Below are 26639 nucleotides of genomic sequence, written 5' to 3'. Positions count from 1 at the left end.
CTGCTGTAGGCTTCTTTGGCAAAATAACCTTTTTACTATGCAAGCACCGCCATAACTTTTACGTAGGTGCTATGTAACTAGAGAAAACTGTGAAAAACTAATTAGAAACTGTTGTATGTTGTGTTGCTGTTCAAATGTGGCTCTCATGATTGTTAGTAAATCATATGTGAGAATAAGCATTTGCTCACATTGTAATCAACAGCCTGTTCATCAACTGCGATTTCTGTACCCGTACCCTTATACCCTCGCACTGTAACTTCCTATCTAACATTGGTCAGATATTCATTTTTTTAAACATAGGAAACCCAAAGTATCATCAGGGTAACTTGTTATTTTAGAGGTTAACCCTGAGAACATGAACTGTGTAGAATATTTTCGCATCCGAAGTCAGAGCATAAAAAGTATGACGTTTTTCTTCTATTCGCAAGCTTTTTCATTTCCACACCACAAAGATTTCTCCCCCTAACTTCACACCTCTTCACAGAATGGTGTCCGGGAGTGCAACAGCAGTTCGGACGAGAATCGGTCGTCCGGGCACGCGTCGATGTCGGACAGCGGCGGCGGCGGCGAGGCGGGCCGCGACGAGCCGCGCCGGACGAGGCAGCCGCCGCACGGGAGGACCAAGCACCGACCTCATAATAAGGTAAGCTGGTACAGACAAGCATTCAAGCTGAACACTATAGCACCTTTCTAGTCTTCTTCTTATCGTGTCGACAACAAACCTACACAGTGTCAGCCCAAAACTCCGCTACAAGAGTGGCGTTGTCAACAGCATTCATTAAATCCTCCTGCGTGCAGTTGCTCGGGCACTCAGGGCACGACACCATGTGCTTCATTGTGACCTTTCTAGTGGTAAACGGGACTATACCCACCTCTCGTTCCCACCGCTGCAACTCCTGTGTAGGCAGGATCTACAGCTTGACCGCCAATGAAAACCTAACCAGTGAAGGTCTTTGTCCCGGGGGAAAGTTATAGTCTGATGGGCTGTTATTGATTGTGCTCTTTAATATGCCTTCCCTTTGTAATTGCACCGTGTCTACTGTAACACTAAGGACCTGTGAAGTCAAATCGGATTTGAAATTAACTGCCTGAAGTTTTTTTCTGAAATCTTCGTTCTGTAAGAGGTGTGGTTTTACCAAAAATTTTGTATGTTTAATAAATGAATTATGTTTTATAAATAAATGTGTGACGATGACAACAAACCACCCAATGTGAACCCGATGTGTAATTAACATCTTAACTCTTGTTACCATTTAAAAGTACCCCCTTGATATTGGCTCAACATCTGCCCATGGTGTAGGAAAAAACAAAAATGTTGAGATGAAGAAAGTGAATAGCACATAAACGCTTTCCTCATCCAAATTCGTCTCAAATGACTGGACTGGAACGCTAATGATGGACTTTGGGACGCTTGCAAAAACAACGAGCCGGCTAATCATTATCCTGCTAATGTACAAAATATAGCGATAAAACAAAGTTACAACTGGAAAAAATAAAATGTCTGAGCAAAAAATTAATGCCAAACATACTTCATACGGCCGCGATTTTAAGTTGCTATCATTAAAATCAAATCAAGCAGAAAAACTCGCATCTCAACACGCTCAATTATTTTTTACGTTAAATTTATTTTTATGTTCCTAATGTTTTCTAAAGTGTTATTAACTAAAATAGGTCTCAAAAAGCCTATAATAAAGTGGTTGTTGACAGCTACAATCGCCGTGGCCCGGTGGTGGGGGCCTGGAAGACATCAGGTCGGCCATCAAGCAGCTGACGCTACGCTCAAGAGATAGTAGCAGTACCGCCACCAGTGGTGCATCTAGTGCTGGAGGCGGCAGCAATAATGGAGCTACAGGTATGACCTATAGGGTCCTTTACCTTTATAGGGTCTTAAGACGTCCCACAGTGTTTTAAAATCACTTGGAAGCGGACATTTTTTGGTGAATAGATGACATGATTTAACAAGTAAATCTAAGTAAATTCCTAAAAGAAACCCGTGGTCTATCTTCAACAGCTTTCGAGAAAAAAAAATTTTAATTTGGCTTATTTTGTGTGTTTTAAAATACGTTTTTTTGTTTATCTGTTCTTTATTTGAAGTTGTAACACAATTGACTTAAGTGAGTAATAAAGCACACAATTTCCCTTTTTTTGAGCTATACATCATATTCTAAAGCTTTGTAGATCCGGAGAAATTATAAAAAAACTGATTTTTGGTTTTTAATTTTTTAAATTTAAGTTGTACGTTTTGAGCAATAACGAATTATTGCATGTTATAAAAGACCTTTTATTTTACTCACGAAAAAAAAATCACCGAATTTTGAGAACATACTTTCGAGAAATTTGCATTTGAAATTTCGTGTTAAGCAACGCCTTCCGAAAAACTCTTGGCAAAAACAAACTTTTGTCATTACTAATACGCAATCTCATTTGTAGTGGAGAATCACAACTTTGATCTCCATTTGTCCATCCAGTGCGGACTGAAGTACGTAATAGAACAAATTAGTAACCCTAAACACTGCCTGCCTTGCACTAAATTGACCAGTACAATATCGCCAGACAATATTTTAATAGCAATGACGAAAGTTTGTGTTTGCCAAGAGCTTTTCAGAAGGCGTTGCATAACACGAAATTTCAAATGCAAATTTCTCAAAAGTATGTTCTCAAAATTCGGTGATTTTTTTTTCGTGAGTAAAATAAAAGGTCTTTTATAACATGCAATAATTCGTTATTGCTCAAAATGTACAACTTAAATTTAAAAAATTAAAAACCAAAAATCAGTTTTTTTATAATTTCTCCGGATCTACAAAGCTTTAGAATGTGATGTATAGCTCAAAAAAAGGGAAATTGTGTGCTTTATTACTCACATAAGTCAATTGTGTTACAACTTCAACAAAAGAACAGATAAACCAAAAATCGTATTTTAACACACACAAAATAAGCCAAATTAAAAAAAAATTTTCTCGAAAGCTGTTGAAGATAGACCACGGGTTTCTTTTAAGAATTTACTTAGATTTACTTGTTAAATCATGTCATCTATTCACCAAAAAATGTCCGCTTCCAAGTGATTTTAAAAGACTGTGCGTCCTCACCCATCAACAAGCGAACACTGCGTCTCAGAGATAATACTCTGCAACCAGTAGTATCTAATACCAGTGGTGACTGCTCGAGACGACAGTTATAATGGTACTACATTATGAAACAACATCCTTAAATCTAAAGAGAGTGTGCTATGAACATTCTACTCGGACTAATATCTTCAATGAATTTCTCTAATGGATTTGAAGCCCTCACTAGTATCAAGCTCAAAGTCAACTAGAAAAGTAATTTTGCAGTAGATTGACGTGCTCTCTACTTTACATATTTCCATTGTTGGGTGAGTCTGCTTTTCATTTCAATCTCACCCAAAGAGTATAGATGCGATCTAAAATGAAGCGAGTTTGTCCAGTAGGTACATCATTCACTTCTACCTTGATCTCGTCCAATGTTGGCCGAGTCCGCAAACGGCTAAACTGCCGCGGTTTTTAACCGCGTGGTTTTATAACTAAGTAAAACTAATGCAAGCGTTCGCACTGCGGCTTTTTCCCGCATACTATACGTTTCGGACGGTCTCGCGGTTTGGCGGTTTACCGCTTGCGGGAAAAAACCGTAGTGAGGACTCAGCCTTAGTTTGTGATTAAAGCCTGGTCCGTGAGCACGTAGAATTTTGTCCAATGACCCCAAGCTACCCATCCTTATCGCTCGCGCGTAATTATATTGCTGTCGCGACTGTGCGACGGGCGCCCGTAGTGAGTGTGCGAGCGCGACAGCAACATAATTACGCGCGAGCGATAAGGAGGGGAACTTGGGGTCATTGGACAAAATTCTACATACGTGCTCAAGGACCAGGCTATAGTCGATAGTCTGTTGTAGCAGTTGATCCCACAAGCATTGTCCCCCAGAGACGGGCAGCGCGGCGGAGGCGCGGCGGCGGCGCGCGCCGCTGGTGCGGCAGGCGTCGCTGGACACGGTGTGCACCAACGTCACCAGCGCCGACGAGTTCGTCTGGGTCGACTCGCACAACAGGTACTGACTAGGATATCTCCTTGATTTTCCTTTTCCAGCAAGAGACGTCCACTGCTAGACAAAAGCTTCACTAAAAAATTTTCTCAATTACTGGTCCTACTCGTATACTACCTCCTTCCTTTTCAGCGAGAGACATCCACTCCCACAAAAGGGTACTGACTGCTTGGAATATCTCCTTGCTTTTCAACTACACTACTGGACAAGGGCTTCCCTCAAGGATTTCCATTATGATTGATCCTATGCTACCTCCTTCCTTTTCAGCGAGGGACGTCCACTGCTGGACAAAAGCTTCCCTCGTAGATTTCCACAATGACTGGTCCTATGTTTGTCCTTAACCAGGCGTTTCTCGCGACTCTCACCATTCGCAATTCATTGAGTGGAAGGTCTGTTTGTTCAAAATCTTCCGGTGTGTATTGGGTATAAAATATAATTTTAGTATCTTATTTTCCTCACAAAGCCTTACTTACCACCTTAGCTAGAGTTATGACCTCAATTAAGAATAAAGAATAAGAATGTCTTTATTCAGCATAATTATCATTTAAGGTATACAAAGCAAGAGTAAGTACGTAAAAAAACATAAAAACATAACAAAAAATAAATAAAAACATATGCTGAATAGGCGCCCGCTCAGCAAAAATCGCGACATGACACAAACGTCATGCCGAGAAGCTGGTTTTCAGCGGGAACCAATGCGTGATGAGGGTTGCGCGCCCTTCTGGTCTAGACCTGTGGCTGAGACGGTTAGATCAGAATTATTAACACTAACTTGATAGAGAACATTTTGTTTACCAATTGCATGATACGGTGTCAATGAGTTATTTGGGGCTCTCCCTGCCTTCCCAATGCGATGTCCTCCGAAATGTATTAGGCCAAATCGAGTTACAGTCCGTGATAACTTGCTGCACTTGCAAATCCTCCATTTGCCTCTGGTAAATTAAAGAGGGGCGTGTTCCTGCAGTGGGGACTAAATGACCTGCTGATAATGATGATAACTTGCTGAATAACCTTGCTGCAGACTAGTGGAACTCCGCTGCGTGCCGTGGACAGCGAGCGAGATCACGCGCGCATTAGCAGCCGGCCGCTGCAAGGATCTGGCGCCGCGTTTGGCGCCCGACGCGCCGCCGCGCCTCGCCTATCTGCTGCAGAGGTAATGTCAACTAAGTAGACAGGCGTAAATAGCTTTAGAGGAATCCTATCAATCTTGGCACATAACGGGAGTTCTTTGAAGCTAAAGCCTATTACATCCTACCTGCGCGCGCGCTTACTTTAATACCTAGTTTTACCGGAGTGCTTAATTATTATAGAGGGTCGCTTACACCTCAGAGTGCATTTTGAACTACCATCATCAACGGCATCGTCATCATCGCATCGTGACTTTTTGCTGCGACACAGTCTTATTTCTGTCTGGACGCAGCAACGATACAGTCTTCAAATACACGTCACTAAAAACAGTGAGCTATCATAAAAAAAACTCATAAAACTCATTTATTTTTGCAAATAGGCTTTTAAAAAACCCTTACACATCCCGGTATTAACCCTACCACTGCTTCAGGACAATAAATAGGCCAGTGCTGAGAAGAAGCAGCGCAAGAAACTCAGTCACTATTGTATCGCATGTTAAACGCATTTTTATGTCGTCTTGAAAGCGTTTAGAAGTGTTTTTCTCTTTCTTTATGTACTCGTAAGTCTTTAACCCTACGACCTATACTTAGAATACCATAACTACATCCGAAATGTAACATTTAACTACCTACTGTGTGCAGGGCGCTGGTGCGCGTATCTCGCGAGGCACAGCGGCTGGCACAGAACTTCGGTTTCTGCTCCAAGCACGAGGTGGCGGGCGCGCTGCGCATCGTGCTTAGTGCTCCGTTGGCAGACGCCTGCATCAAGGTAACAAGCTTCTTCAAACTGTGTTTTATTGTTTTATTACTGGTGGTCTTATATGACTGATATCACTATCCGAGAATTCCGAGATTTAAAAAAAATTGCAATATTTTTGTGACAGATATTGTTATTGTACCTCGATTTTCAAATTGGTGTGTAATCCCGTGGATAGAAATGAAGAGTGACAATAGTTATAGTAAATTTTCGTTTGTTTTAAATTATATAATATTAGCACCCGCGGATTTGTGCGCAAAATTGATCGCGGACGAGGAACGTTCCTGATTGGCTGTTGGACTCGCGCGTTGAGACGTTGAGCGAAGAAATTGTAGCAGGGAGAAGGTATATGGCCGCCAGTTCTCATGATGAGTTGCGTAGATGGCGCTATGGGTGTCCAAACAGTTAAATTTCTAGGTTCTCTACACAATATTATTGAGGAGGCAGTTTTTACTGCGGCGGAGACAAGCGACCAAGATAAGAGACCGGGATCGTTACTTGACTTTCAGCAATGTGGCCGAGCGAGACCGAGACAGGAGACAGATAGGTAGTAGGATAGGTCATGTAACGGTCACGGTCTTCTGTCACGGTCGCTTATCTTCGTTCGTTCGTTCGTTTCAGCCGAAAGACGTCCACTGCTGGACAAAGGCCTCCCCCAAGGATTTCCACAAAGACCGGTCCTGCGCCGCTTGCATCCAGGTACTTCCCGCGACCTTCACCAGATCGTCGGTCCACCTAGTGGGAGGCCTGCCCACGCTACGTCTTCCAGCTCGTGGTCGCCACTCAAGAACTTTCCTGCCCCAGCGGCCATCAGCTCTTCGAGCTATGTGCCCCGCCCACTGCCACTTGATTTTAGCGATTCTGCGCTTATCTTACAGCTGGGCATTACGTAGACGTCACGTCTTTATTTATGAGTAGGCCTATTGTAGGTCAATATTATTATTGTAAAAGCCATGTATTTGTTTCCCCAGGGCTGCCAGCGAGCGGCAACCATGTATGCAACCTCAGGCAGCGCTGCTCGGAGACTGGGCTCAGCAGCGCGCGCGCGCACCAGCCTTGCGCCCGGCCGCTTTCAGCGCTGGATGCTAGATGTACGCGTCGCTTCTGTGGTGCACGAGTGAGTATACGAAGTGCCTTGTATACTTATTGTTCAGGCACACATGCTTTCAATGAGCACGGTACGATTGCGCGGGACCTATTTAAATCTGCCGCCAACTCCGTCCCGCCAAAACACACGGCGAGCGCGCGCGACTACAGCAGCGCCGCGCTCCACGACGGCAAACGAAAGAAACTACGCAACGCGCTCTCTCGCGTTTGGGCCGGCATCGCGAGTGCCACGCTTATTGTGTGCTCCAACAGAAATGTGAAATTTGGTGACTTTTTGGAAATGTTTTGCGTGTGAGGCCTCCACCATACTGTGCTTGAAGTTACTGACTCAAGTGAACCACCGAAGATACCGGGCGAAGCCCTAACCATCGGCCGGCGGCGTCCTACAGAGTACCTACCAGCAGCGCGGCGGCAGACAAGGTACCTGTTCGATTGTTTCTGTGTTTTGTTGATTGTGTTGTGCCTGGACGACACTGGGGAACTTATATTCGGTTAAGCTATCGAAGTAGTTAACACTTATACTTGTTCCGAAGAAAGAAAATAAATAAATAAAGGTGTGGACTCGAGACGCGCGCTTCAATGAACTATGGATTTTCAATCCGGTCAAGTTAACAGCGTACCTGGTAGCCGTGACGTCACATCGGTACGGATGGGGTGAATGTGGGGAAGTGTGCGGCTAAGTGGGAGAGAGTTGCATTCCAGCAAGGCACGCAGTTAGCTCGATTGGGTTGTACCTGTCCTTTAAAATAAGCAGAAAGAGAACAAGAAAATAAAACCTAAAAGTGGGAGATAAAGTCCCATTCCAACGAGGTGCGCAGTTAGCTTGATCGGGTTGTACCTATCCTTAAGATACACGGAAAGAGACTAAGGCCCAGAACAGACGGTGAAACGCAACTGCAGCGAAACTGCAACTGCTAGTTACTTTTGAGTTGCATCTAAGTTTCTGCCATAGCGTCCGTTGAGAGACCACACATGACGCGACCAGTTTGAAACTTTCAGTTTCAGTTTCATTCATCAGAATCACCAGAAAGTTGCAGTTTCGTTGCAGTTGCGTTTCACCGTCTGTTCTGGGCCTAAGAAGAAAATAAAACCCAAAGTTTCAATGACGACATGCCAAAGCTAAAAATTAGCAAACGATACGCAAGCGTCCTCAGCCGACGCGTGACTACTCCTAGAGGCGCCGCTTGGCTTTTAACAGTTCCGCCTGTTGAAACGCTTGTGATCGCCACTCCTCACTGTCCCTCGACGGCTCCTAGCGACGTTGAATATCTCATTCTTTGCGATCTGAACCTACGTTTTTCAACCGACTTCAAAAAAGGAGGAGTTTCTCAATTCGACCCGTATGTTTTTTTTTTTTCTATGTTTGTTACGCGATAACTCCGCCAATTATGAACCGATTTGAACAAATCTTTTTTCGGCGTATAGGTAATACCTCAAGGGTGGTCCCATTTAAATTTAATAATAGAAAAAACAACCCCCAAGGGTGGAAAATTGGAGATGAACTTTTTTATACGCAATATCTCCGCCGATTATAAATCAATTTGAACGATTATTTTTTTGTTGAATAGGTATTATCAAAAGGGTGGTTTCATGCGAATTTGAAGAAAATATTTCACCCCCAAGGGTGGAAAATTGGGGATGAACTTTTTTATACGCAATATTTTTAATTTTTAGTTTTTTTTTGTGTTCACGCATTTGAACTCGGTTTTATTTTTAAAAAAGTTAATTATTTTCCAACCACCAAAATCAGCAACCCACCTCTTTTTCTTCCAAAATACAAGTTCTGACGTCACCTTTTTCTACCAGGTACGCAGCCATCTACCTCTGCGCGGGCATGGAAACCTTACTCGAAGAGATCGCGCTTGTAGCGGGTGGCACCCGCGGCACCGTGACGCCGGCGGCGGTGGACGCGGCCGTGGCCAACTGCGCCGACCTGTGGGGGCTGCTGCAGCCTTACAGCCACCTCAACGCGGGCCGAGTGGCGTCAGGTCAGTCACTGCGGGCGTGGAGACGCTACTGGGAGACCGCGCTAGTAGCGCCGGCACCCGCGGCACCGTGACGCCGGCGGCGGTTAGCTGGCTTATGACACCCCTCATACTACAGACTTTTATAGTCTGGTCGCTGAGCACGTAGAATTTTGTCCAATGACCCCAAGCTACCCATCCTTATCGCTCGCGCGTAATGAGGGCTATCGTTTTTATACTTAACAGTTGGCACCCCTGGCGATTGACAGGACCTTACTCTACAGTGGCGCCATCTTGATGAGTGCAAATGCGATAGTCCTCCTACCACTTTAGCGCTCACCAGTTGGTGCCACTGTCTTCGCTACTAGCAAGTGACAGGACCTTACTCTACAGTGGCGCTAACTGGTGAGCGCTAAAACGATAGCCCTCATTATGTTGCTGTTGCGCTCGCACACTCACTGCGGGCGCCCGTCGTACTCACGTGCACACACGCACGTGCTCAGACAACCGGCTTTAGTCGACCGAAGTTTGGTGTGCTTCCTATTCTCTCTCACCACTTTAGGCTTAGGTATCTACACTTCTCAACTGTGAACTTACAGCAAGAAAACCCTTTATTTAATAACACCCCGTATAATATAGATCAGATACAACATCAGTATACAATGTTTAGCTTGCTACTAATGTTGCTCCCGATACCAGATCAATACTTCTCTTGGGCAAAAGAGTAACGTTCGCTGCGGTGGAAGACAGTGCGAATGAAACTCGGAGCTCGAATACGACAGTATAGGAAACTACCACTAAAGCCCGGTCCGTGAACACGTAGAATTTTGTCCAATGACCCCTAGCTACCCATCCTTATCGCTCGCGCGTAATTATATTGCTGTCGCGACTGTGCGACTGGCACCCGCAGTGAGTGTGCGAGCCAGACTATAGCTTAATGAAAGGGTTTTAAAATAAAGCATCAAAATCACCCCATTTCAGATCGGCAGGTGTTATTTTACCCAAAACCCAAACTGACTGTGTATACATATGTCCTCAGGTGCGCTATCGCTGTCCCGCTGGGAGTCGATGAGCTCGCTGGGCTCGTCGGGCTCGCGCGAGCGCCCGCTCGGGCTCAGCCACGACTCCGGCATCACCACCAACGGCTCGGGTGAGCATCTGCTTTGAAAGAAAGAAAGAAACATTTATTGCCATGGACATCACAAAAGACAAAAGATGTAAATAAAAAAAGCAAATAAGACAGAGGTGACATAAAACATACAATGGAAGAGAAAGTAAACTGAGCAGTGCCACCCTGTCGCACAGCGATGTCCATCGCAATGGGACCCCACTCAGCATATGCCGTGGCCCCCTGTGAGGAAGGCCACGACGCTGGTTTTCAGCTTTGCTACAGAATGTTTGTCTTAAGGCGGTTATCACACTGCATCGCGCTCCGTCACGTAGCGCGGACCATGCTGATCCGTACGGTGACGCAGATCTGGGCCTGCTGTATAAAATACATGCGCGTTATCTGTTGCCCCGTGAATCGCGGTGGAATGCGTTGTAGTAGGGTAATCGTCTAACAGTTGCACGTAGTGTCCTAGGTTAGTGATGATTACGACGCGATGCGATGTTCGTTGCGTTGCGCTGCATACTGTCACGTGACGTAGACTGGCAATCAAGTGTTGTCATTATCTTGATCGCGCTGCGACGTTTGCTGACTTAGTACACCGTTTAAGATTTGGTGTTCTAACATTGAAGTTACGCTGCATAAACGCTGTATTACTTTGTTGTTATACTAACTCGCGGCAAGATGTTATAATCGATAAGCAGCAGGTTTTTCAGAAAACCTCTTTTATTGATCGAATCAAAGTTGTACCGGGACTTTGTGTTTGAACTGAACTTCAGATTGAAGCATCATTGCAAATTAAACCTTAAGTCCAACTCACTTGAATTTATGCCTGTAGTTTAAAACTATTTATAATTTTAATAAAGGATGATGGGCATATTGGGCGTTAAACCAACAGAAACAAAAAGTATACTAAATTAAAGCTTAATACTAGTACTTCATTTCATAGTATGACAACAATCCTGAAATACGCGGGGATACGGAGATAGAGGTCATTGAACATGCAAAGTTTCCATAGTATTTCACATCACATGAGGGTAATAAAATAGTATTAGGTCAATTAGATTGCTTGTATCGATCATATTGAGAGTATTGTATCATATCTTTCTATCGATTTAGTAAGTATGTATGTATACCGAATAAATCATAATCGATTAGGTATTCGATTGCAATAATCGATTATATTGCTGAAAATAAGGAATCGAATTAACAATCAAAAATGATAGTGATGATGATCAATAAAATCGATTAATCGAATTGTTAATCGATAAATCATTATTTGGCAGTATCGATTAATAATCGATCCGTGACAAAACTACAACTTAAATGGTAGAAATCCCATTGAAATATGACTGTGTTCATGTCATTTCTCTAAATGGTAGGTACCTAGGTATGGTCCTACGCTCATAATGTAGAACATGGTATATTATATACCATTTTGTTGGCCCCACTCCTGAACTGTTGGACATAATAATTGATAAATAACTTAATGTATAAATGTAGATATATTAATTAATAATATTTATTGTTTGCGCATTAAAGCACCTATTACTATTACACATTATGTCAATTTCCAAGCAAACCCGGGAGTTTTTGGTAGTTATTTATATGAAAATATATTTCTGATACTAGGTCCTAACAGATAATAGTAGTTACATTTCTGTTGGTTTTACGCCCAGATTCCATAGAAAAGTGCCCATCATCCTTTAGAGATAAGCTTAAGTCTTTGTTATTGAAGAAATGTTATTATTGCATTGAGGATTATTTAAATGATAAAAAGTAAAGATCTCATTTTGTTAAATGCTTCCTTAAAGTTTTATGCTGTGTTGTATAATTTGTGATTTTATATCGGTTGATGTTTTTTTAAATTTTTTCATGTTTTTTGCAATATTTCCAATACGATAATGTTATTGTTTATGGAATAAATGACTATGACTATGACTTATATTCCTTTGTTCAGGTGGGTCGGGCACATCAGGCGCGTCGGGCACATCTGGCGGCAGCTCGGGCGCGTCGGTGCTGTTGACTACGTGTGCAGCCTCCGCCGCCGAGTTACGCGCCGTGCTGCGCCGCGCTACACCTAGACATCCACCGCTCGCACCGGCTGCCGAGCGAGCGCTGTACTACTTCATGAGATGCGAGCAGGTCAGTAGCCTGACTTGGGCAAAAAGGACAAAAACCGTAACCAGTGTGACTCCCTTTTATAGCAGAAAATATACAGTGGTCGCATCACGTCACTTGCGCCCGCTGCCGAGCGAGCGCTGTACTACTTCATGCGCTGCGAGCAGGTCAGTGCCTGCTACACGGGTATCTAAATATCTATAACTCAAAAGTGAGTGAGTGACTGACTGACATAGTGATCTATCAACGTACAGCCCAAACCACTGGACGGATCGGGCTGAAATTTGCCATGCAGGTAGATTTTATGACGTAGGCACCCGCAAAGAAAGGATTTTACGAAACTCCACCCCTAAGGTAAAACGGGATCCACGCGTACGAAGTCGCGGGCGGCCGCTAGTGTCCCATATGGCAGGCGGCTCGGGCGCGTCGGTGTTGTTGACCACGTGCGCAGCATCCGCCGCCGAGTTGCGCGCCGTGCTGCGCCGCGCTACGCCTAGACATCCACCGCTCGCGCCCGCTGCCGAGCGAGCGCTGTACTACTTCATGAGATGCGAGCAGGTCAGTAGCCTGACTTGGGCAAAAAGGACAAAAACCGCAACCAGTGGGACTTCCTTTTATAGCAGAAAATATACAGTAGTAGCGACATGCCGCGCTACGCCTAGGTACCCGCCGCTCGCGCCCGCTGCCGAGAGGGCGTTGTACTACTTCATGAGATGCGAGCAGGTCAGTAGCCTGACTTGGGCAAAAAGATCAAAAACCGTAACCAGTGGGACTCCCTTTTATAGCAGAAAATATACAGTAGTCGCACCATGCCGCGCTACGCCTAGGTACCCGCCGCTCGCGCCCGCTGCCGAGCGAGCATTGTATTACTTCATGAGATGCGAGCAGGTCAGTACATGCTAAAGCATGGTCCCTAAGCACGTAGAATATTGTCCAATGACCCCAAGCTACCCATCCTTAACGCTCGCGCGTAATTATGTTGCTGTCGCGCTCGCACACTCACTGCGGGCGCGCGTCGCACAGTCGCGACAGCAATATAATTACGCGTGAGCGATGAGGATGGGTAGCTTCGGGTCATTGGACAATATTCTACGTGTTCACGGACCAGGCTTTACACCGGTATATCCCATATGGCGGGTGCATCGGGCACGTGCGCCGCCTCCGCTGCCGAGCTACGCGCCGTGCTGCGCCGCGCCACGCCTAGATATCCACCGCTCGCGCCCGCTGCCGAGCGAGCGTTGTACTACTTCATGAGATGCGAGCAGGTCAGTAGCCTGACTTGGGCAAAAAGGACAAAAACCGTAACCAGTGTGACTCCCTTTTATAGCAGAAAATATACAGTGGTCGCATCACGTCACTTGCGCCCGCTGCCGAGCGAGCGCTGTACTACTTCATGCGCTGCGAGCAGGTCAGTGCCTGCTACACGGGTATCTAAATATCTATAACTCAAAAGTGAGTGAGTGACTGACTGACATAGTGATCTATCAACGTACAGCCCAAACCACTGGACGGATCGGGCTGAAATTTGCCATGCAGGTAGATTTTATGACGTAGGCACCCGCAAAGAAAGGATTTTACGAAACTCCACCCCTAAGGTAAAACGGGATCCACGCGTACGAAGTCGCGGGCGGCCGCTAGTGTCCCATATGGCAGGCGGCTCGGGCGCGTCGGTGTTGTTGACCACGTGCGCCGCATCCGCCGCCGAGTTGCGCGCCGTGCTGCGCCGCGCTACGCCTAGACATCCACCGCTCGCGCCCGCTGCCGAGCGAGCGCTGTACTACTTCATGAGATGCGAGCAGGTCAGTAGCCTGACTTGGGCAAAAAGGACAAAAACCGCAACCAGTGGGACTTCCTTTTATAGCAGAAAATATACAGTAGTAGCGACATGCCGCGCTACGCCTAGGTACCCGCCGCTCGCGCCCGCTGCCGAGAGGGCGTTGTACTACTTCATGAGATGCGAGCAGGTCAGTAGCCTGACTTGGGCAAAAAGATCAAAAACCGTAACCAGTGGGACTCCCTTTTATAGCAGAAAATATACAGTAGTCGCACCATGCCGCGCTACGCCTAGGTACCCGCCGCTCGCGCCCGCTGCCGAGCGAGCATTGTATTACTTCATGAGATGCGAGCAGGTCAGTACATGCTAAAGCATGGTCCCTAAGCACGTAGAATATTGTCCAATGACCCCAAGCTACCCATCCTTAACGCTCGCGCGTAATTATGTTGCTGTCGCGCTCGCACACTCACTGCGGGCGCGCGTCGCACAGTCGCGACAGCAATATAATTACGCGTGAGCGATGAGGATGGGTAGCTTCGGGTCATTGGACAATATTCTACGTGTTCACGGACCAGGCTTTACACCGGTATATCCCATATGGCGGGTGCATCGGGCACGTGCGCCGCCTCCGCTGCCGAGCTACGCGCCGTGCTGCGCCGCGCCACGCCTAGATATCCACCGCTCGCGCCCGCTGCCGAGCGAGCGTTGTACTACTTCATGAGATGCGAGCAGGTCAGTAGCCTGACTTGGGCAAAAAGGACAAAAACCGTAACCAGTGTGACTCCCTTTTATAGCAGAAAATATACAGTGGTCGCATCACGTCACTTGCGCCCGCTGCCGAGCGAGCGCTGTACTACTTCATGCGCTGCGAGCAGGTCAGTGCCTGCTACACGGGTATCTAAATATCTATAACTCAAAAGTGAGTGAGTGACTGACTGACATAGTGATCTATCAACGTACAGCCCAAACCACTGGACGGATCGGGCTGAAATTTGCCATGCAGGTAGATTTTATGACGTAGGCACCCGCAAAGAAAGGATTTTACGAAACTCCACCCCTAAGGTAAAACGGGATCCACGCGTACGAAGTCGCGGGCGGCCGCTAGTGTCCCATATGGCAGGCGGCTCGGGCGCGTCGGTGTTGTTGACCACGTGCGCCGCATCCGCCGCCGAGTTGCGCGCCGTGCTGCGCCGCGCTACGCCTAGACATCCACCGCTCGCGCCCGCTGCCGAGCGAGCGCTGTACTACTTCATGAGATGCGAGCAGGTCAGTAGCCTGACTTGGGCAAAAAGGACAAAAACCGCAACCAGTGGGACTTCCTTTTATAGCAGAAAATATACAGTAGTAGCGACATGCCGCGCTACGCCTAGGTACCCGCCGCTCGCGCCCGCTGCCGAGAGGGCGTTGTACTACTTCATGAGATGCGAGCAGGTCAGTAGCCTGACTTGGGCAAAAAGATCAAAAACCGTAACCAGTGGGACTCCCTTTTATAGCAGAAAATATACAGTAGTCGCACCATGCCGCGCTACGCCTAGGTACCCGCCGCTCGCGCCCGCTGCCGAGCGAGCATTGTATTACTTCATGAGATGCGAGCAGGTCAGTACATGCTAAAGCATGGTCCCTAAGCACGTAGAATATTGTCCAATGACCCCAAGCTACCCATCCTTAACGCTCGCGCGTAATTATGTTGCTGTCGCGCTCGCACACTCACTGCGGGCGCGCGTCGCACAGTCGCGACAGCAATATAATTACGCGTGAGCGATGAGGATGGGTAGCTTCGGGTCATTGGACAATATTCTACGTGTTCACGGACCAGGCTTTACACCGGTATATCCCATATGGCGGGTGCATCGGGCACGTGCGCCGCCTCCGCTGCCGAGCTACGCGCCGTGCTGCGCCGCGCCACGCCTAGATATCCACCGCTCGCGCCCGCTGCCGAGCGAGCGTTGTACTACTTCATGAGATGCGAGCAGGTCAGTAGCCTGACTTGGGCAAAAAGATCAAAAACCGTAACCAGTGGGACTCCCTTTTATAGCAAAAAATATACAGTGGTCGCACCATGTCACTTGCGCCCGCTGCCGAGCGAGCGCTGTACTACTTCATGCGCTGCGAGCAGGTCAGTGCCTGCTACACGGGTATATAAATATATATAACTCAAAAGTGAGTGACTGACTGACTGACATAGTGATCTATCAACGTACAGCCCAAACCACTGGACGGATCGGGCTGAAATTTGGCATGCAGGTAGATTTTATGACGTAGGCACCCGCTAAGAAATGATTTTACAAAACTCCACCCCTAAGGGGGTAAGGTAAAACGGGATCCACGCGTACGAAGTCGCGGGCGGCCGCTAGTGTCCCATATGGCAGGCGGCTCGGGCGCGTCGGTGTTGTTGACCACGTGCGCCGCCTCCGCCGCCGAGTTGCGCGCCGTGCTGCGCCGCGCCACGCCTAGACATCCACCGCTCGCGCCCGCTGCCGAGCGAGCGTTGTATTACTTCATGAGATGCGAGCAGGTCAGTACATACTGCACCGGTATATCCCATATGGCAGGCGGATCGCTCCCTGAAAGCTCCCTGGCATCCAGGAACCGCCCGCTCGCTGGTCGTTCACTGGGCCTCGACCAACGTCGACTCACCCGGTGGGCTGGTACCGCGCCTAGGGCGGGACAGTGGTGCCAGGTAGAAGCCCAGGTCAGTCCGTCGCCAAAGCGACGCCTCAACCACCGACTGGCAGTAGCTAGTCGAGATGCAGCACGGGCCATGAGCACAAGCTCGACGCCCGAACCGGCCAAGAGGTCAAAGACCAGAGATAGATAGCCACGCCCCGCCACCCGCCGCTCGCGCCCGCTGCCGAGCGAGCCTTGTACTACTTCATGAGATGCGAGCAGGTCAGTAGTCTTACTCTACACCACCCATCTCTAGCGGGATGAAAAGGACAAAGATAACCCCTTGGGACTCCCTTCTTTGGAGAAAGTATACAGTAGTAGCGCCATGCCGCGCTACGCCTCGATACCCGCCGCTCGCGCCCGCTGCCGAGCGAGCGCTGTATTACTTCATGAGATGCGAGCAGGTCAGTAGCCTGACTTGGGCAAAAAGATCAAAAACCGTAACTAGTGGGACTCCCTTTTATAGCAGAAAATATACAGTGGTCGCACCACCTCACGCCACGCCCCACCACCCGCCGCTTGCGACCTCTGCTGAGCGAGCGTTGTACTACTTCATGAGATGCGAGCAGGTCAGTAGTCTTACTCTACACTACTCATCTCTAGCGGGATGAAAAGGACAAAGATTACCCCTTGGGACTCCCTTCTTTGGAGAAAGTATACAATAGTAGTGCCATACCGCGTTACGCCTCGATACCCGCCGCCCGCGCCCGCTGCCGAGCGGACGGTTTATTACTTCACGCGTTGCGAGCAGGTCAGTAGCTAATAGCAGTACCAAGTCACTTGACTGGATAAGAGGAACAGAAATTCGTGACGCTTGGCACTCCTTTCTATAGAATATTACAGTAGTCGCGTCACGTCACGCCACGTCCCACCACCCGCCGCTCGCGCCCGTTGCTGAGCGAGCGTTGTATGACTTTATGCGATGTGAGCAGGTCAGTAACATTGTTATAGACATCTGGAAACTCCAACTTAAAAAGGATTGATTGGGAGATAGCAGAGGCGGGAGTAAAAGAGCAAAAATTTGTGTTTTTTCTCGATGGTAAACATACAGCAGTAGACACGCTACGTTATCACACCATACCAGATTCCTTTTAACACTTTCTTACAAATTATGCAATGTTTTATTCCTGACATCTTATACTTTGACGAAATTATCTGCGCCGGAGCGTAATGAAACACCCAACCAGTTGTTATTGAATAATGTTGTGGTCCTCATCCCGTCTAGCCAGCGGCAGCAGTTAAGTTCTCCATATGCTTCTGATAAAATACAAAGGCTTATGCTCCTGAAGTGACCTGATGATATAATATTTTAAACTCGACCATGACTCGTGCAACCGAGTTGAAACGTCGGAAGGGAAACCTGTTTACTTTTATAAAAGTGTTTTGTTGCAAAATCCCGTAGAAGTGATAATTTATGACCTGATGATGATAATCATGATAATTGTTCCAGCTGGAACACAACAGCGGTGCGTCAGGCGGCAGCTGCGGCGCATCTGGCCTGTGGGGCGAGCGCGGCGCCGGCGCTCTTCCGCCGTTGGCCGAGTGGGTGCGCGTCATACGCGCGCACGCTGCCTTGAGACCACCGCCCGCTGTGCCCGATGCTGACGATGTACTACAGGCTGCGAGACTACTGCTGCCTCATGCCGACTGCCCGCCCAGACCTATCACGTGAGTGTTAAAACACTGACCTATAGGTGCACGACATCGTTGGTCTATGGGCGCCCGATGCTGATGACGTGCTGCAGGCTGCGAGGCTATTGCTGCCGCATTCTGATTGCCCGCCAAGACCTACGAGTATCACGTGTGTGTATTGACGCTGGCCGAGTGGGTGCGCGTCATACGCGCCCACGCTGCTTTGAGACCACCGCCCGCTGTGCCCGACGCTGATGATGTGCTGCAAGCTGCCCGGCTACTGCTGCCTCATGCTGACTGCCCGCCCAGACCTATCACGTGAGTGTTATCGCTGGCCTATAGATGCACGACATCGTTGGTCTATGGAAGCCCGATGCGGATGACGTGCTGCAGGCTGCGAGGCTATTGCTGCCGCATCCTGATTGCCCGCCAAGACCTACGAGTATCACGTGTGTGTATTGACGTTGGCCGAGTGGGAGCGCGTCATACGCGCGCACGCTGCCTTGAGACCACCGCCCGCTGTGCCCGACGCTGATGACGTGTTACAAGCTGCAAGGCTGCTGCTGCCTCATGCTGACTGCCCGCCCAGACCTATCACGTAAGTGTTAACACTGGCCTATAGGTGCACGACATCGTTGGTCTATGGGCGCCCGGTACTGATGACGTGCTGCAGGCTGCGAAGCTATTGCTGCCGCATTCTGATTGCCCGCCAAGACCTACGAGTATCACGTGTGTTTATTGACGCTGGGCGAGTGGGTGCGCGTCTTCCGCGCGCACGCTGCCTTGAGACCACTGCCTGCTGTGCCTGACGCTGATGATGTGCTGCAAGCTGCCCGGCTACTGCTGCCTCATGCTGACTGTCCGCCGAGACCTATCACGTAAGTACAGATTCTGTTTCGTCCTACGCTAAATGCTGCTACAGCTGCTGCATGTTGACTGCCTGTCACTATCTATCACGTGACAAAGACAACGCAAGCCGAGTGGGTGCGCGTCATACGTGCACACGCCGCGTTGAGACCACCGCCTGCTGTGCCCGACGCTGATGACGTATTACAAGCTGCGAGACTGTTGTTGCCTCACGCTGACTGCCCGCCCAGACCTATCAATCAGCTCAAGGCTCACGTAGCCCTAACTACTCGCCGCGTCCGTGAGTCACGTGATACGTTAATGTTGACGCTGGCTAAAGAGTACGCGTCATTCGTGAATGCAAAATACTCTCTTGGCCTTAACACCTATGGTGCTTAGTCAGCATGCAAACTGCCAGCCTAGGCCCATGAATATTCACTTAGACTTGATGCGAACCGTCGTCATTCACATAACTTCATAAAATCTCTTAATTATAATTTCAGTATCGAAGAAGCAATAGAGCCCTCCTGGTCCCGTTGCGCACGTACCTCCGACGAGCTCAGCCGCGCGGCGCTAGGGCTTGCCCAACGGGCCCTTCTGTCCGGTCGGCCCGAACTAGTGGGCGGCGTGCGGGCCCTGCTGCCTCCAGCAGGCTTGGACGCCATGGACGCATCTGGATTGACGGTGCTGATGAAAGCCGCATTAGCTGGAGACGACCAGATCGTGGCGGTGAGTTGATGACAAGTCTAATGATTCATCTGGAGTCCTGCTCCCTGGCCCGAACTAGTGGGAGGCTTGCGAACCTTGCTGCCACAAGCAGGCTTGGATGCTATGGATGCGTCGGGGCTCACTGTGCTGATGAAAGCGGCGCTGGCTGGAGACGACCAGATCGTGGCGGTGAGTTGATGACAAGTCTAATGATTCATCTGGAGTCCTGCTCCCTGGCCCGAACTAGTGGGAGGTGTGCAAACCTTGCTGCCACCAGCGGGCCTGGACGCTATGGATGCATCTGGATTGACGGTTTTGATGAAAGCTGCGCTGGCTGGAGACGACCAGATTGTAGCGGTGAGTGAAAAGTATAATGATTCAACTGGAGCCTTGCTCTCCGTCAGTCCGTTTTAGTGGGCAGCGTGCGGGCCTTGCTGCCTCCAGCAGGCCTGGACGCCATGGACGCATCTGGATTGACGGTGCTGATGAAAGCCGCATTAGCTGGAGACGACCAGATCGTGGCGGTGAGTTGATGACAAGTCTAATGATTCATCTGGAGTCCTGCTCCCTGGCCCGAACTAGTGGGCGGCGTGCGGGCCTTGCTACCTCCAGCAGGCCTGGATGCTATGGACGTGTCCGGGCTTACTGTGCTGATGAAGGTCGCGCTGGCTAGAGATGACCAGATTGTAGCGGTAAGTAAGAAGTCTAATTATTCAACTGGCGCCCTGCTCTCCGGCTTAAGCTAGTGGGCGGTGTGAGGGCCTTGCTACCTCCAGCAGGCCTGGACGCCATGGACGCGTCTGGGTTAACGGTGCTGATGAAAGCTGCTCTGGCTGGGGATGACCAGATCGTGGCGGTGAGTTGACAAAGACTATCCCGATGATTCTATTGAGTTATCTTAGTTTCAATATTTGAAACTCAATATGCTTCCCCTCGGTCTGTCTCTGATAAAGTCAAAGATTTTAAGTTTGATGTTAATTTTATTTCAGGGTAAGTTACGTTGAGACCCACTAATGAGTTTTAAACAGACTACAACTTGCCATATGTGCCTTCTGAAGTATGGAAACTCTTTAGCTCATCCTTTTTTTGGGGCCGGGTTCATGCTTCACCAAGGTGGAGAACTAGATGAAGCACGGGTTCGGACTCATAGGTGGGTTACGGGTCACATACATTTTATTATGTAATCGTAGTCTTTTTCACTGACTTTTCAACTTCGGGAAAGTTGGAACGAACATTTGTAATCCCTATAAGTTGGAAATAGAACTTCAAGGGATTACAAATGGTCGTTCCAGACCAGTCTTTCATCCGTATATTATTTCTTTAACCACTGGATTACGAAAGGTTCTTTTTCTTGTCGTGTCGTGTCAATAAACCTACACAGCGTCGACTCGAAACTTCGCCACAAAAATGGCGTTGTCAGTAGCGTTCGTAAAATCTTCCTCTGTGCAGTTGTTTGGGCACGCAAGCCACGACATCATGTGCTTCGTCGACTGGGGAACCCAACCAAATGTTCTAATCTATAGTCTGGTCCGTGAGCACGTAGAATTTTGTCCAATGACCCCAAGCTACCCATCCTTATTGCTCGCGCGTAATTATGTTGCTATCGCGCTCGCACACTCACTGCGGGTGCCAGTCACACAGTCGCGACAGCAATATACACTCAACATTAAATAAACCGCACCTTCCGTGACGCGAACTTTAAAGATTTTCTTCTGACACAATTATGGTACCCCAACAATATTGGTGTTATTTGAAAGCCCAATAAATATCCTTAAAGAAAAATACATTTCATTTCTAAATAAATGATTAACATATACCATAAATGTGACTTGAAAATAGACCTCACTTTGGGCTCACCTCTGGGATCAATTAGACCAATTTTTATGGTTATAAAACCAAATAAAGATCTCACGTGTCCTCTTTAACAGATGGATAGCGATTAATCCCAACTTAATAGTTTTATAGTCATAAAAAATGGCTATAGCGTAACTACCTATTTTTTGAAGAAGTGACTCTGGATCCTTGTAATGACACATTTTTGGGGTAAAAACCTTTCCTTTAATGAAATGAAGTTTAGAACTAGGCTTTCAAATGGTACCAACGTTGGTGGGAAGTGGGGATGCATACGTTTGATAAGTGCTTGTCGCGGGAGGTGCGATTTATTTGATGCCGAGTGTAATTACGCGCGAGCGATAAGGATGGGTAGCTAGGGGTCATTGGACAAAATTCTACGTGCTCACGGACCGGGCTTTAGTGGTGCTCCAACCCCTGGGACACAAAGGCGTTGTTAGTTTCTTATCTAAGTGTTGTTTCTGTCCAGATGCTGCTGGAAGCGGGCGCGGACCCGAGCGTGGAGTGCGGCGGGTCGTGCGGCGCGCACGTGGCGGCGGCGCTGTCCCCGCGCGCGCCGCCCTACGCGCCGCCCTACGTGCCGCCCACCGCCGGTCAGTGCTCACTTGTACAGGTGCTGCTGGAGCGGGCGCGGACCCGAGCGGGGAGTGCGGCGGGTCGTGCGGCGCGCACGTGGCGGCGGCGCTGTCCCCGCGCGCGCCGCCCTACGCGCCGCCCTACGTGCCGCCCACCGCCGGTCAGTGCTCACTTGTACAGGTGCTGCTGGAGCGGGCGCGGACCCGAGCGGGGAGTGCGGCGGGTCGTGCGGCGCGCACGTGGCGGCGGCGCTGTCCCCGCGCGCGCCGCCCTACGCGCCGCCCTACGTGCCGCCCACCGCCGGTCAGTGCTCACTTGTACAGGTGCTGCTGGAGCGGGCGCGGACCCGAGCGGGGAGTGCGGCGGGTCGTGCGGCGCGCACGTGGCGGCGGCGCTGTCCCCGCGCGCGCCGCCCTACGCGCCGCCCTACGTGCCGCCCACCGCCGGTCAGTGCTCACTTGTACAGGTGCTGCTGGAGCGGGCGCGGACCCGAGCGGGGAGTGCGGCGGGTCGTGCGGCGCGCACGTGGCGGCGGCGCTGTCCCCGCGCGCGCCGCCCTACGCGCCGCCCTACGTGCCGCCCACCGCCGGTCAGTGCTCACTTGTACAGGTGCTGCTGGAGCGGGCGCGGACCCGAGCGGGGAGTGCGGCGGGTCGTGCGGCGCGCACGTGGCGGCGGCGCTGTCCCCGCGCGCGCCGCCCTACGCGCCGCCCTACGTGCCGCCCACCGCCGGTCAGTGCTCACTTGTACAGGTGCTGCTGGAGCGGGCGCGGACCCGAGCGGGGAGTGCGGCGGGTCGTGCGGCGCGCACGTGGCGGCGGCGCTGTCCCCGCGCGCGCCGCCCTACGCGCCGCCCTACGTGCCGCCCACCGCCGGTCAGTACTGTTGTTTTTAGTCTCCACTGTAAAATATGGGCCACTGTACTATGAGGCCCCCAATCATCAAACTTGATGGCGCCTCGATCCGACAGGTGAGCTCAGGAACAGTGCTCGGCGTGGTGATCGATTCGGGTCTTTTGTTCACGCAGCATGCACAGGACATTGTGGAGCGCGCAGCCAAATGCTTCGGGAAGGTTTCGCGTGTGTCTGCGTCCTCCTGGGGCATTCGAAACCCCGGTCTGCGCATTCTCTACCAGGGAACGTTCGTTGCCACGCTTGTGTATGCTGCGGCGTGTTGGTTCGAGCGGGTCAAAGTCCAGTCGGTAGGCGGGATTGTCCTGAGGGGGCAGAGGCCGGCACTCGTGCTGCTGACGAAGGCCTACCGGTCTGTCAGCACGGCCGCGCTCTCGGTCTTGGCCGGAGTGTTGCCCGCCGACCTCGAGGTGGAGTATGCTGGACGGACGGCTGTACTGAGGACGCGCCAGCTCGCGACCCTGGACGAGATGAGCAGTCGAAAACGCGATATACGGGATTCGGTGATCGTATTTTGGCAGCAGCGTTGGGAGCAGGAGACCAAAGGTCGTGAGCTCTATCAGTTCTTCCCGGAGGTGGCCGGTAGGCTCAGCATGCGCTGGGTCCAACCGGACTATGTGACCTCGCAGATACTCACTGGAGGACACGGGTGCTTCAATAAAAGGCTGAGCGACATGAAGCTGCGAGAGGGGAGTATGTGTGAGTGCGGCGAGAGTGAGGAGGACAGGCACCACGTTCTGTGGTACTGTCCTCTGTATGAAGACCTGCGGTGGGAGATGCTGAGTGGGATAGCGCTCTCGGAGGGCTACGGTCCTGCGTGGTACCCTGATCTTGTCAGCTCGGAGGCGAACTTCGCGCGGCTGCGAGGATTCGCGCACGCGTGGCACAGAAGGCGGAACAGCCAGACGCCTAGCGGCCAGGCGCCGGATGGTGCCAACGTTTTAGTAGAGTGGGAGAAGGGGGAGAGTGGCAAGGGACAAATGGACAAAGAATAAAGAACTTGTAGAGAGTCAAGCATTGCGCGCGGTGGAGTGCAATCTGCCGTAGGCAGCCGCAATTCCGCGCGCATCTCTCAAGATTCGGCCACAATAACCGCGATTTTGGTATGGCCATGGGTGCAGTGGCGGCGTAGCATGGGTTGGCACCCGGGGCGATCACCCCCCTCCCCCCGTAATAAGTCCTAAGGCACCCCCTGGTTTTTGGGGTTACCTAACGATTCGAAGATTGAAAGACAATCCCCCCCCCCCCCCCCTGATCATGACATAGACCGCAGATTTGCCATGCAGATGTGCCAGTGAGTACTAATCTGCGCGACTTGTGTCACCCCCTGATGTTTGGCACCCGGGGCGGACCGCCCCCCCCTTACGCCGCTACTGCATGGGTGGCGGTGGGATTTGTACAATATGGGCAAGGACGTACGTCCGTGGAATGCGCGACCCTCCCCCAACTGCGATTAAACGCAATCAGTTAGTGAGTAAACGCAAGTAATGTGTCTTATTTTACGCAAATACACAATTTTTATCAATAATAATAAATAAAAAATATTTTAAATATAGTTTGATAAAGTTATAGACGCTTCCCTTCGAGTGACGTCATATCGCCAGCGGCAAACTTAAGCGAACGGATAGTAAATAAACCTTCCCTCCCGCAGGTTGGACAGCGCTAGTATTCGCGTGCGCGGGCGCCGGCGCGGGCGGCGGGGCGGGCGGCGGCGGCGCCTTAGAGTGCGCGCGGAGGCTTCTCGGCGCCGGCGCTCGGGTGGACGGCGCGCCGGCGAGGGGAGATGACGTGTGCACGCTCACGCCGCTGCAGGTAGGCTATGAACCTTACTTTTTTTTTTGAAGGGACGCGCGCTGGTAGCTTGAGGAGCTTTTCCAGCTTCACCGGGCAGAGTGGCGAGTACAGAAGATACTCTAGCCGTTTGGCGATCGTCGGTGCGCGTGCCGACGAGGCCGAGTGTGTCGTGTGTCGCAGACCGACATTCGCGATCGGGCCGTATCGAGCGCATAAGGCGCCCGATCAGTGGCGAACCCAACTAGAGGGTTGCCCACCGCGGTATTGGACCAAAGTCCAGCCTACGGCGGGCTCACTCTAGTGGGCCCGATCGAGGGGACTACGGACGCGGCCTGAGGGCGCCACGGTAGACTCGGACCTCGGCTCAGGCCGTGTCCGGGGGACGGGTAGGATGTAGGATGAACCTTACAAACCACCAGTATCTTTTTATGTAAAGCCCGGTGTGTGAGCACGTAGAATTTTGTCCAATGACCCCAAGCTACCCATCCTTGTCGCTCGCGCGTAATTATATTGCTGTCGCGACTGTGCGACGGGCGCCCGCAGTGAGCGCGACAGCAACATAATTACAAGCGAACGATAAGGATGGGTAGCTTGGGGTCATTGGACAAAATTCTACGTGCTCGCAGACCAGACTATAGGGCAAAGCAGGTCAGGCTCCGCAGTCGCACCTAATGTCAAAGGTGCCCCGGCGAGGGGAGATGACGTGTGCACGCTCACGCCGCTGCAGGTAGGCAGGTAGCACATAGTGCTTGTTCACGTAAGTACGCGCGGGCGCGGGAAACGTTGCGAGCTCGTGTTCACATTAACCACCAGGCGTTCGCGCGAGTGTGACGTACTATCGTTTCTAGCGACAAGTTCAAACTGGTTGAACTTACCTCACGTCGCGAGTGAAACGCGCGCGCCGCCGCTAGTTTGACATGAACACACACAAACATCTTCACGCGTTGAAATTACCGCGAGCGCTCCGCGCGCACCAGTCGCTAGCTTGCCCGCTAGTTAGACCGCACGTGCGTTTCGTACGTGAACACTTGGAATCACTACATATGTTTGATATTTCGTCACCGCGCCCGCTAGTCAACGTGAACAAGCACTATGAACGGCGGCGGTGCTTTAGAGTGCGCGCGCAGACTCCTCGGCGCCGGCGCGCGGGTGGACGGCGCGCCGGCGAGGGGAGACGACGTGTGCACGCTCACGCCGCTGCAGGTAGGCTTATACAACAGGATTTACCATTTTCTTTTGCGTAGTTTCTTAAGTGGAGAAGGTGAACTACAGTACAATCGACTGAAAAGACAAGGCATTCCCAGTCTCGCCCAAAGATTTGTAGACTGAGCCAGGAAGAGAGTTTGCTGGAAAAAGATCAGCAATTGATTGACTCAAACATAAAACTCAGGACATGTAGCTCCAGCCAAACAAGTGGCTTATTGTTTTCGAACAGATTGCCATAGGGCAGAAAATACATTAAAAAAAAAACAGTTTCTTTTGCAAAAAAAGGCAGGCATTTGAACGCAATTACACCTGTGGGCTGAGTGTGAGTGAGTAAAAAAGTGACGTTTAAATTTATGACGGATTATACAGCGCCCCTAGCGGAAACATTCAAGAACTAAAATTGTCATACATGTTTTTAACGCGCTCACTAGTGAGGA

At 50.2% G+C, this 26639-nt stretch overlaps 1 protein-coding gene across 1 annotated transcript in view; it reads left to right on the top strand.

Annotated features, from left to right (window-relative positions):
* The window catches only part of LOC135073458 (uncharacterized), a 60319-nt gene that overhangs the window by 14742 nt on the left and 18938 nt on the right, over nucleotides 1-26639 (top strand). The window contains exons 7-28 of the mRNA XM_063967641.1: nucleotides 485-643; nucleotides 1708-1852; nucleotides 3936-4059; nucleotides 5075-5206; nucleotides 5823-5949; nucleotides 6909-7054; nucleotides 8851-9032; nucleotides 10048-10158; nucleotides 12077-12261; nucleotides 12324-12404; nucleotides 12592-12795; nucleotides 13565-13645; nucleotides 13833-14036; nucleotides 14806-14886; nucleotides 15074-15277; nucleotides 16323-16526; nucleotides 18129-18346; nucleotides 19660-19889; nucleotides 22329-22451; nucleotides 22615-23166; nucleotides 23278-24171; nucleotides 24854-25014. Of these exons, the coding sequence (XP_063823711.1) occupies nucleotides 485-643; nucleotides 1708-1852; nucleotides 3936-4059; nucleotides 5075-5206; nucleotides 5823-5949; nucleotides 6909-7054; nucleotides 8851-9032; nucleotides 10048-10158; nucleotides 12077-12261; nucleotides 12324-12404; nucleotides 12592-12795; nucleotides 13565-13645; nucleotides 13833-14036; nucleotides 14806-14886; nucleotides 15074-15277; nucleotides 16323-16526; nucleotides 18129-18346; nucleotides 19660-19889; nucleotides 22329-22451; nucleotides 22615-23166; nucleotides 23278-24171; nucleotides 24854-25014 (4548 nt within the window). The remainder of the gene's footprint in view (nucleotides 1-484; nucleotides 644-1707; nucleotides 1853-3935; nucleotides 4060-5074; nucleotides 5207-5822; nucleotides 5950-6908; nucleotides 7055-8850; nucleotides 9033-10047; nucleotides 10159-12076; nucleotides 12262-12323; nucleotides 12405-12591; nucleotides 12796-13564; nucleotides 13646-13832; nucleotides 14037-14805; nucleotides 14887-15073; nucleotides 15278-16322; nucleotides 16527-18128; nucleotides 18347-19659; nucleotides 19890-22328; nucleotides 22452-22614; nucleotides 23167-23277; nucleotides 24172-24853; nucleotides 25015-26639) is intronic.

This window comes from Ostrinia nubilalis, chromosome 7 (assembly GCF_963855985.1).
Source record: "Ostrinia nubilalis chromosome 7, ilOstNubi1.1, whole genome shotgun sequence".
Lineage (NCBI taxonomy): Eukaryota > Metazoa > Arthropoda > Insecta > Lepidoptera > Crambidae > Ostrinia > Ostrinia nubilalis.
The sequence above is the reverse complement of the archived record's forward strand: the minus strand, read 5'-3'. Positions and strand labels throughout refer to the sequence as shown.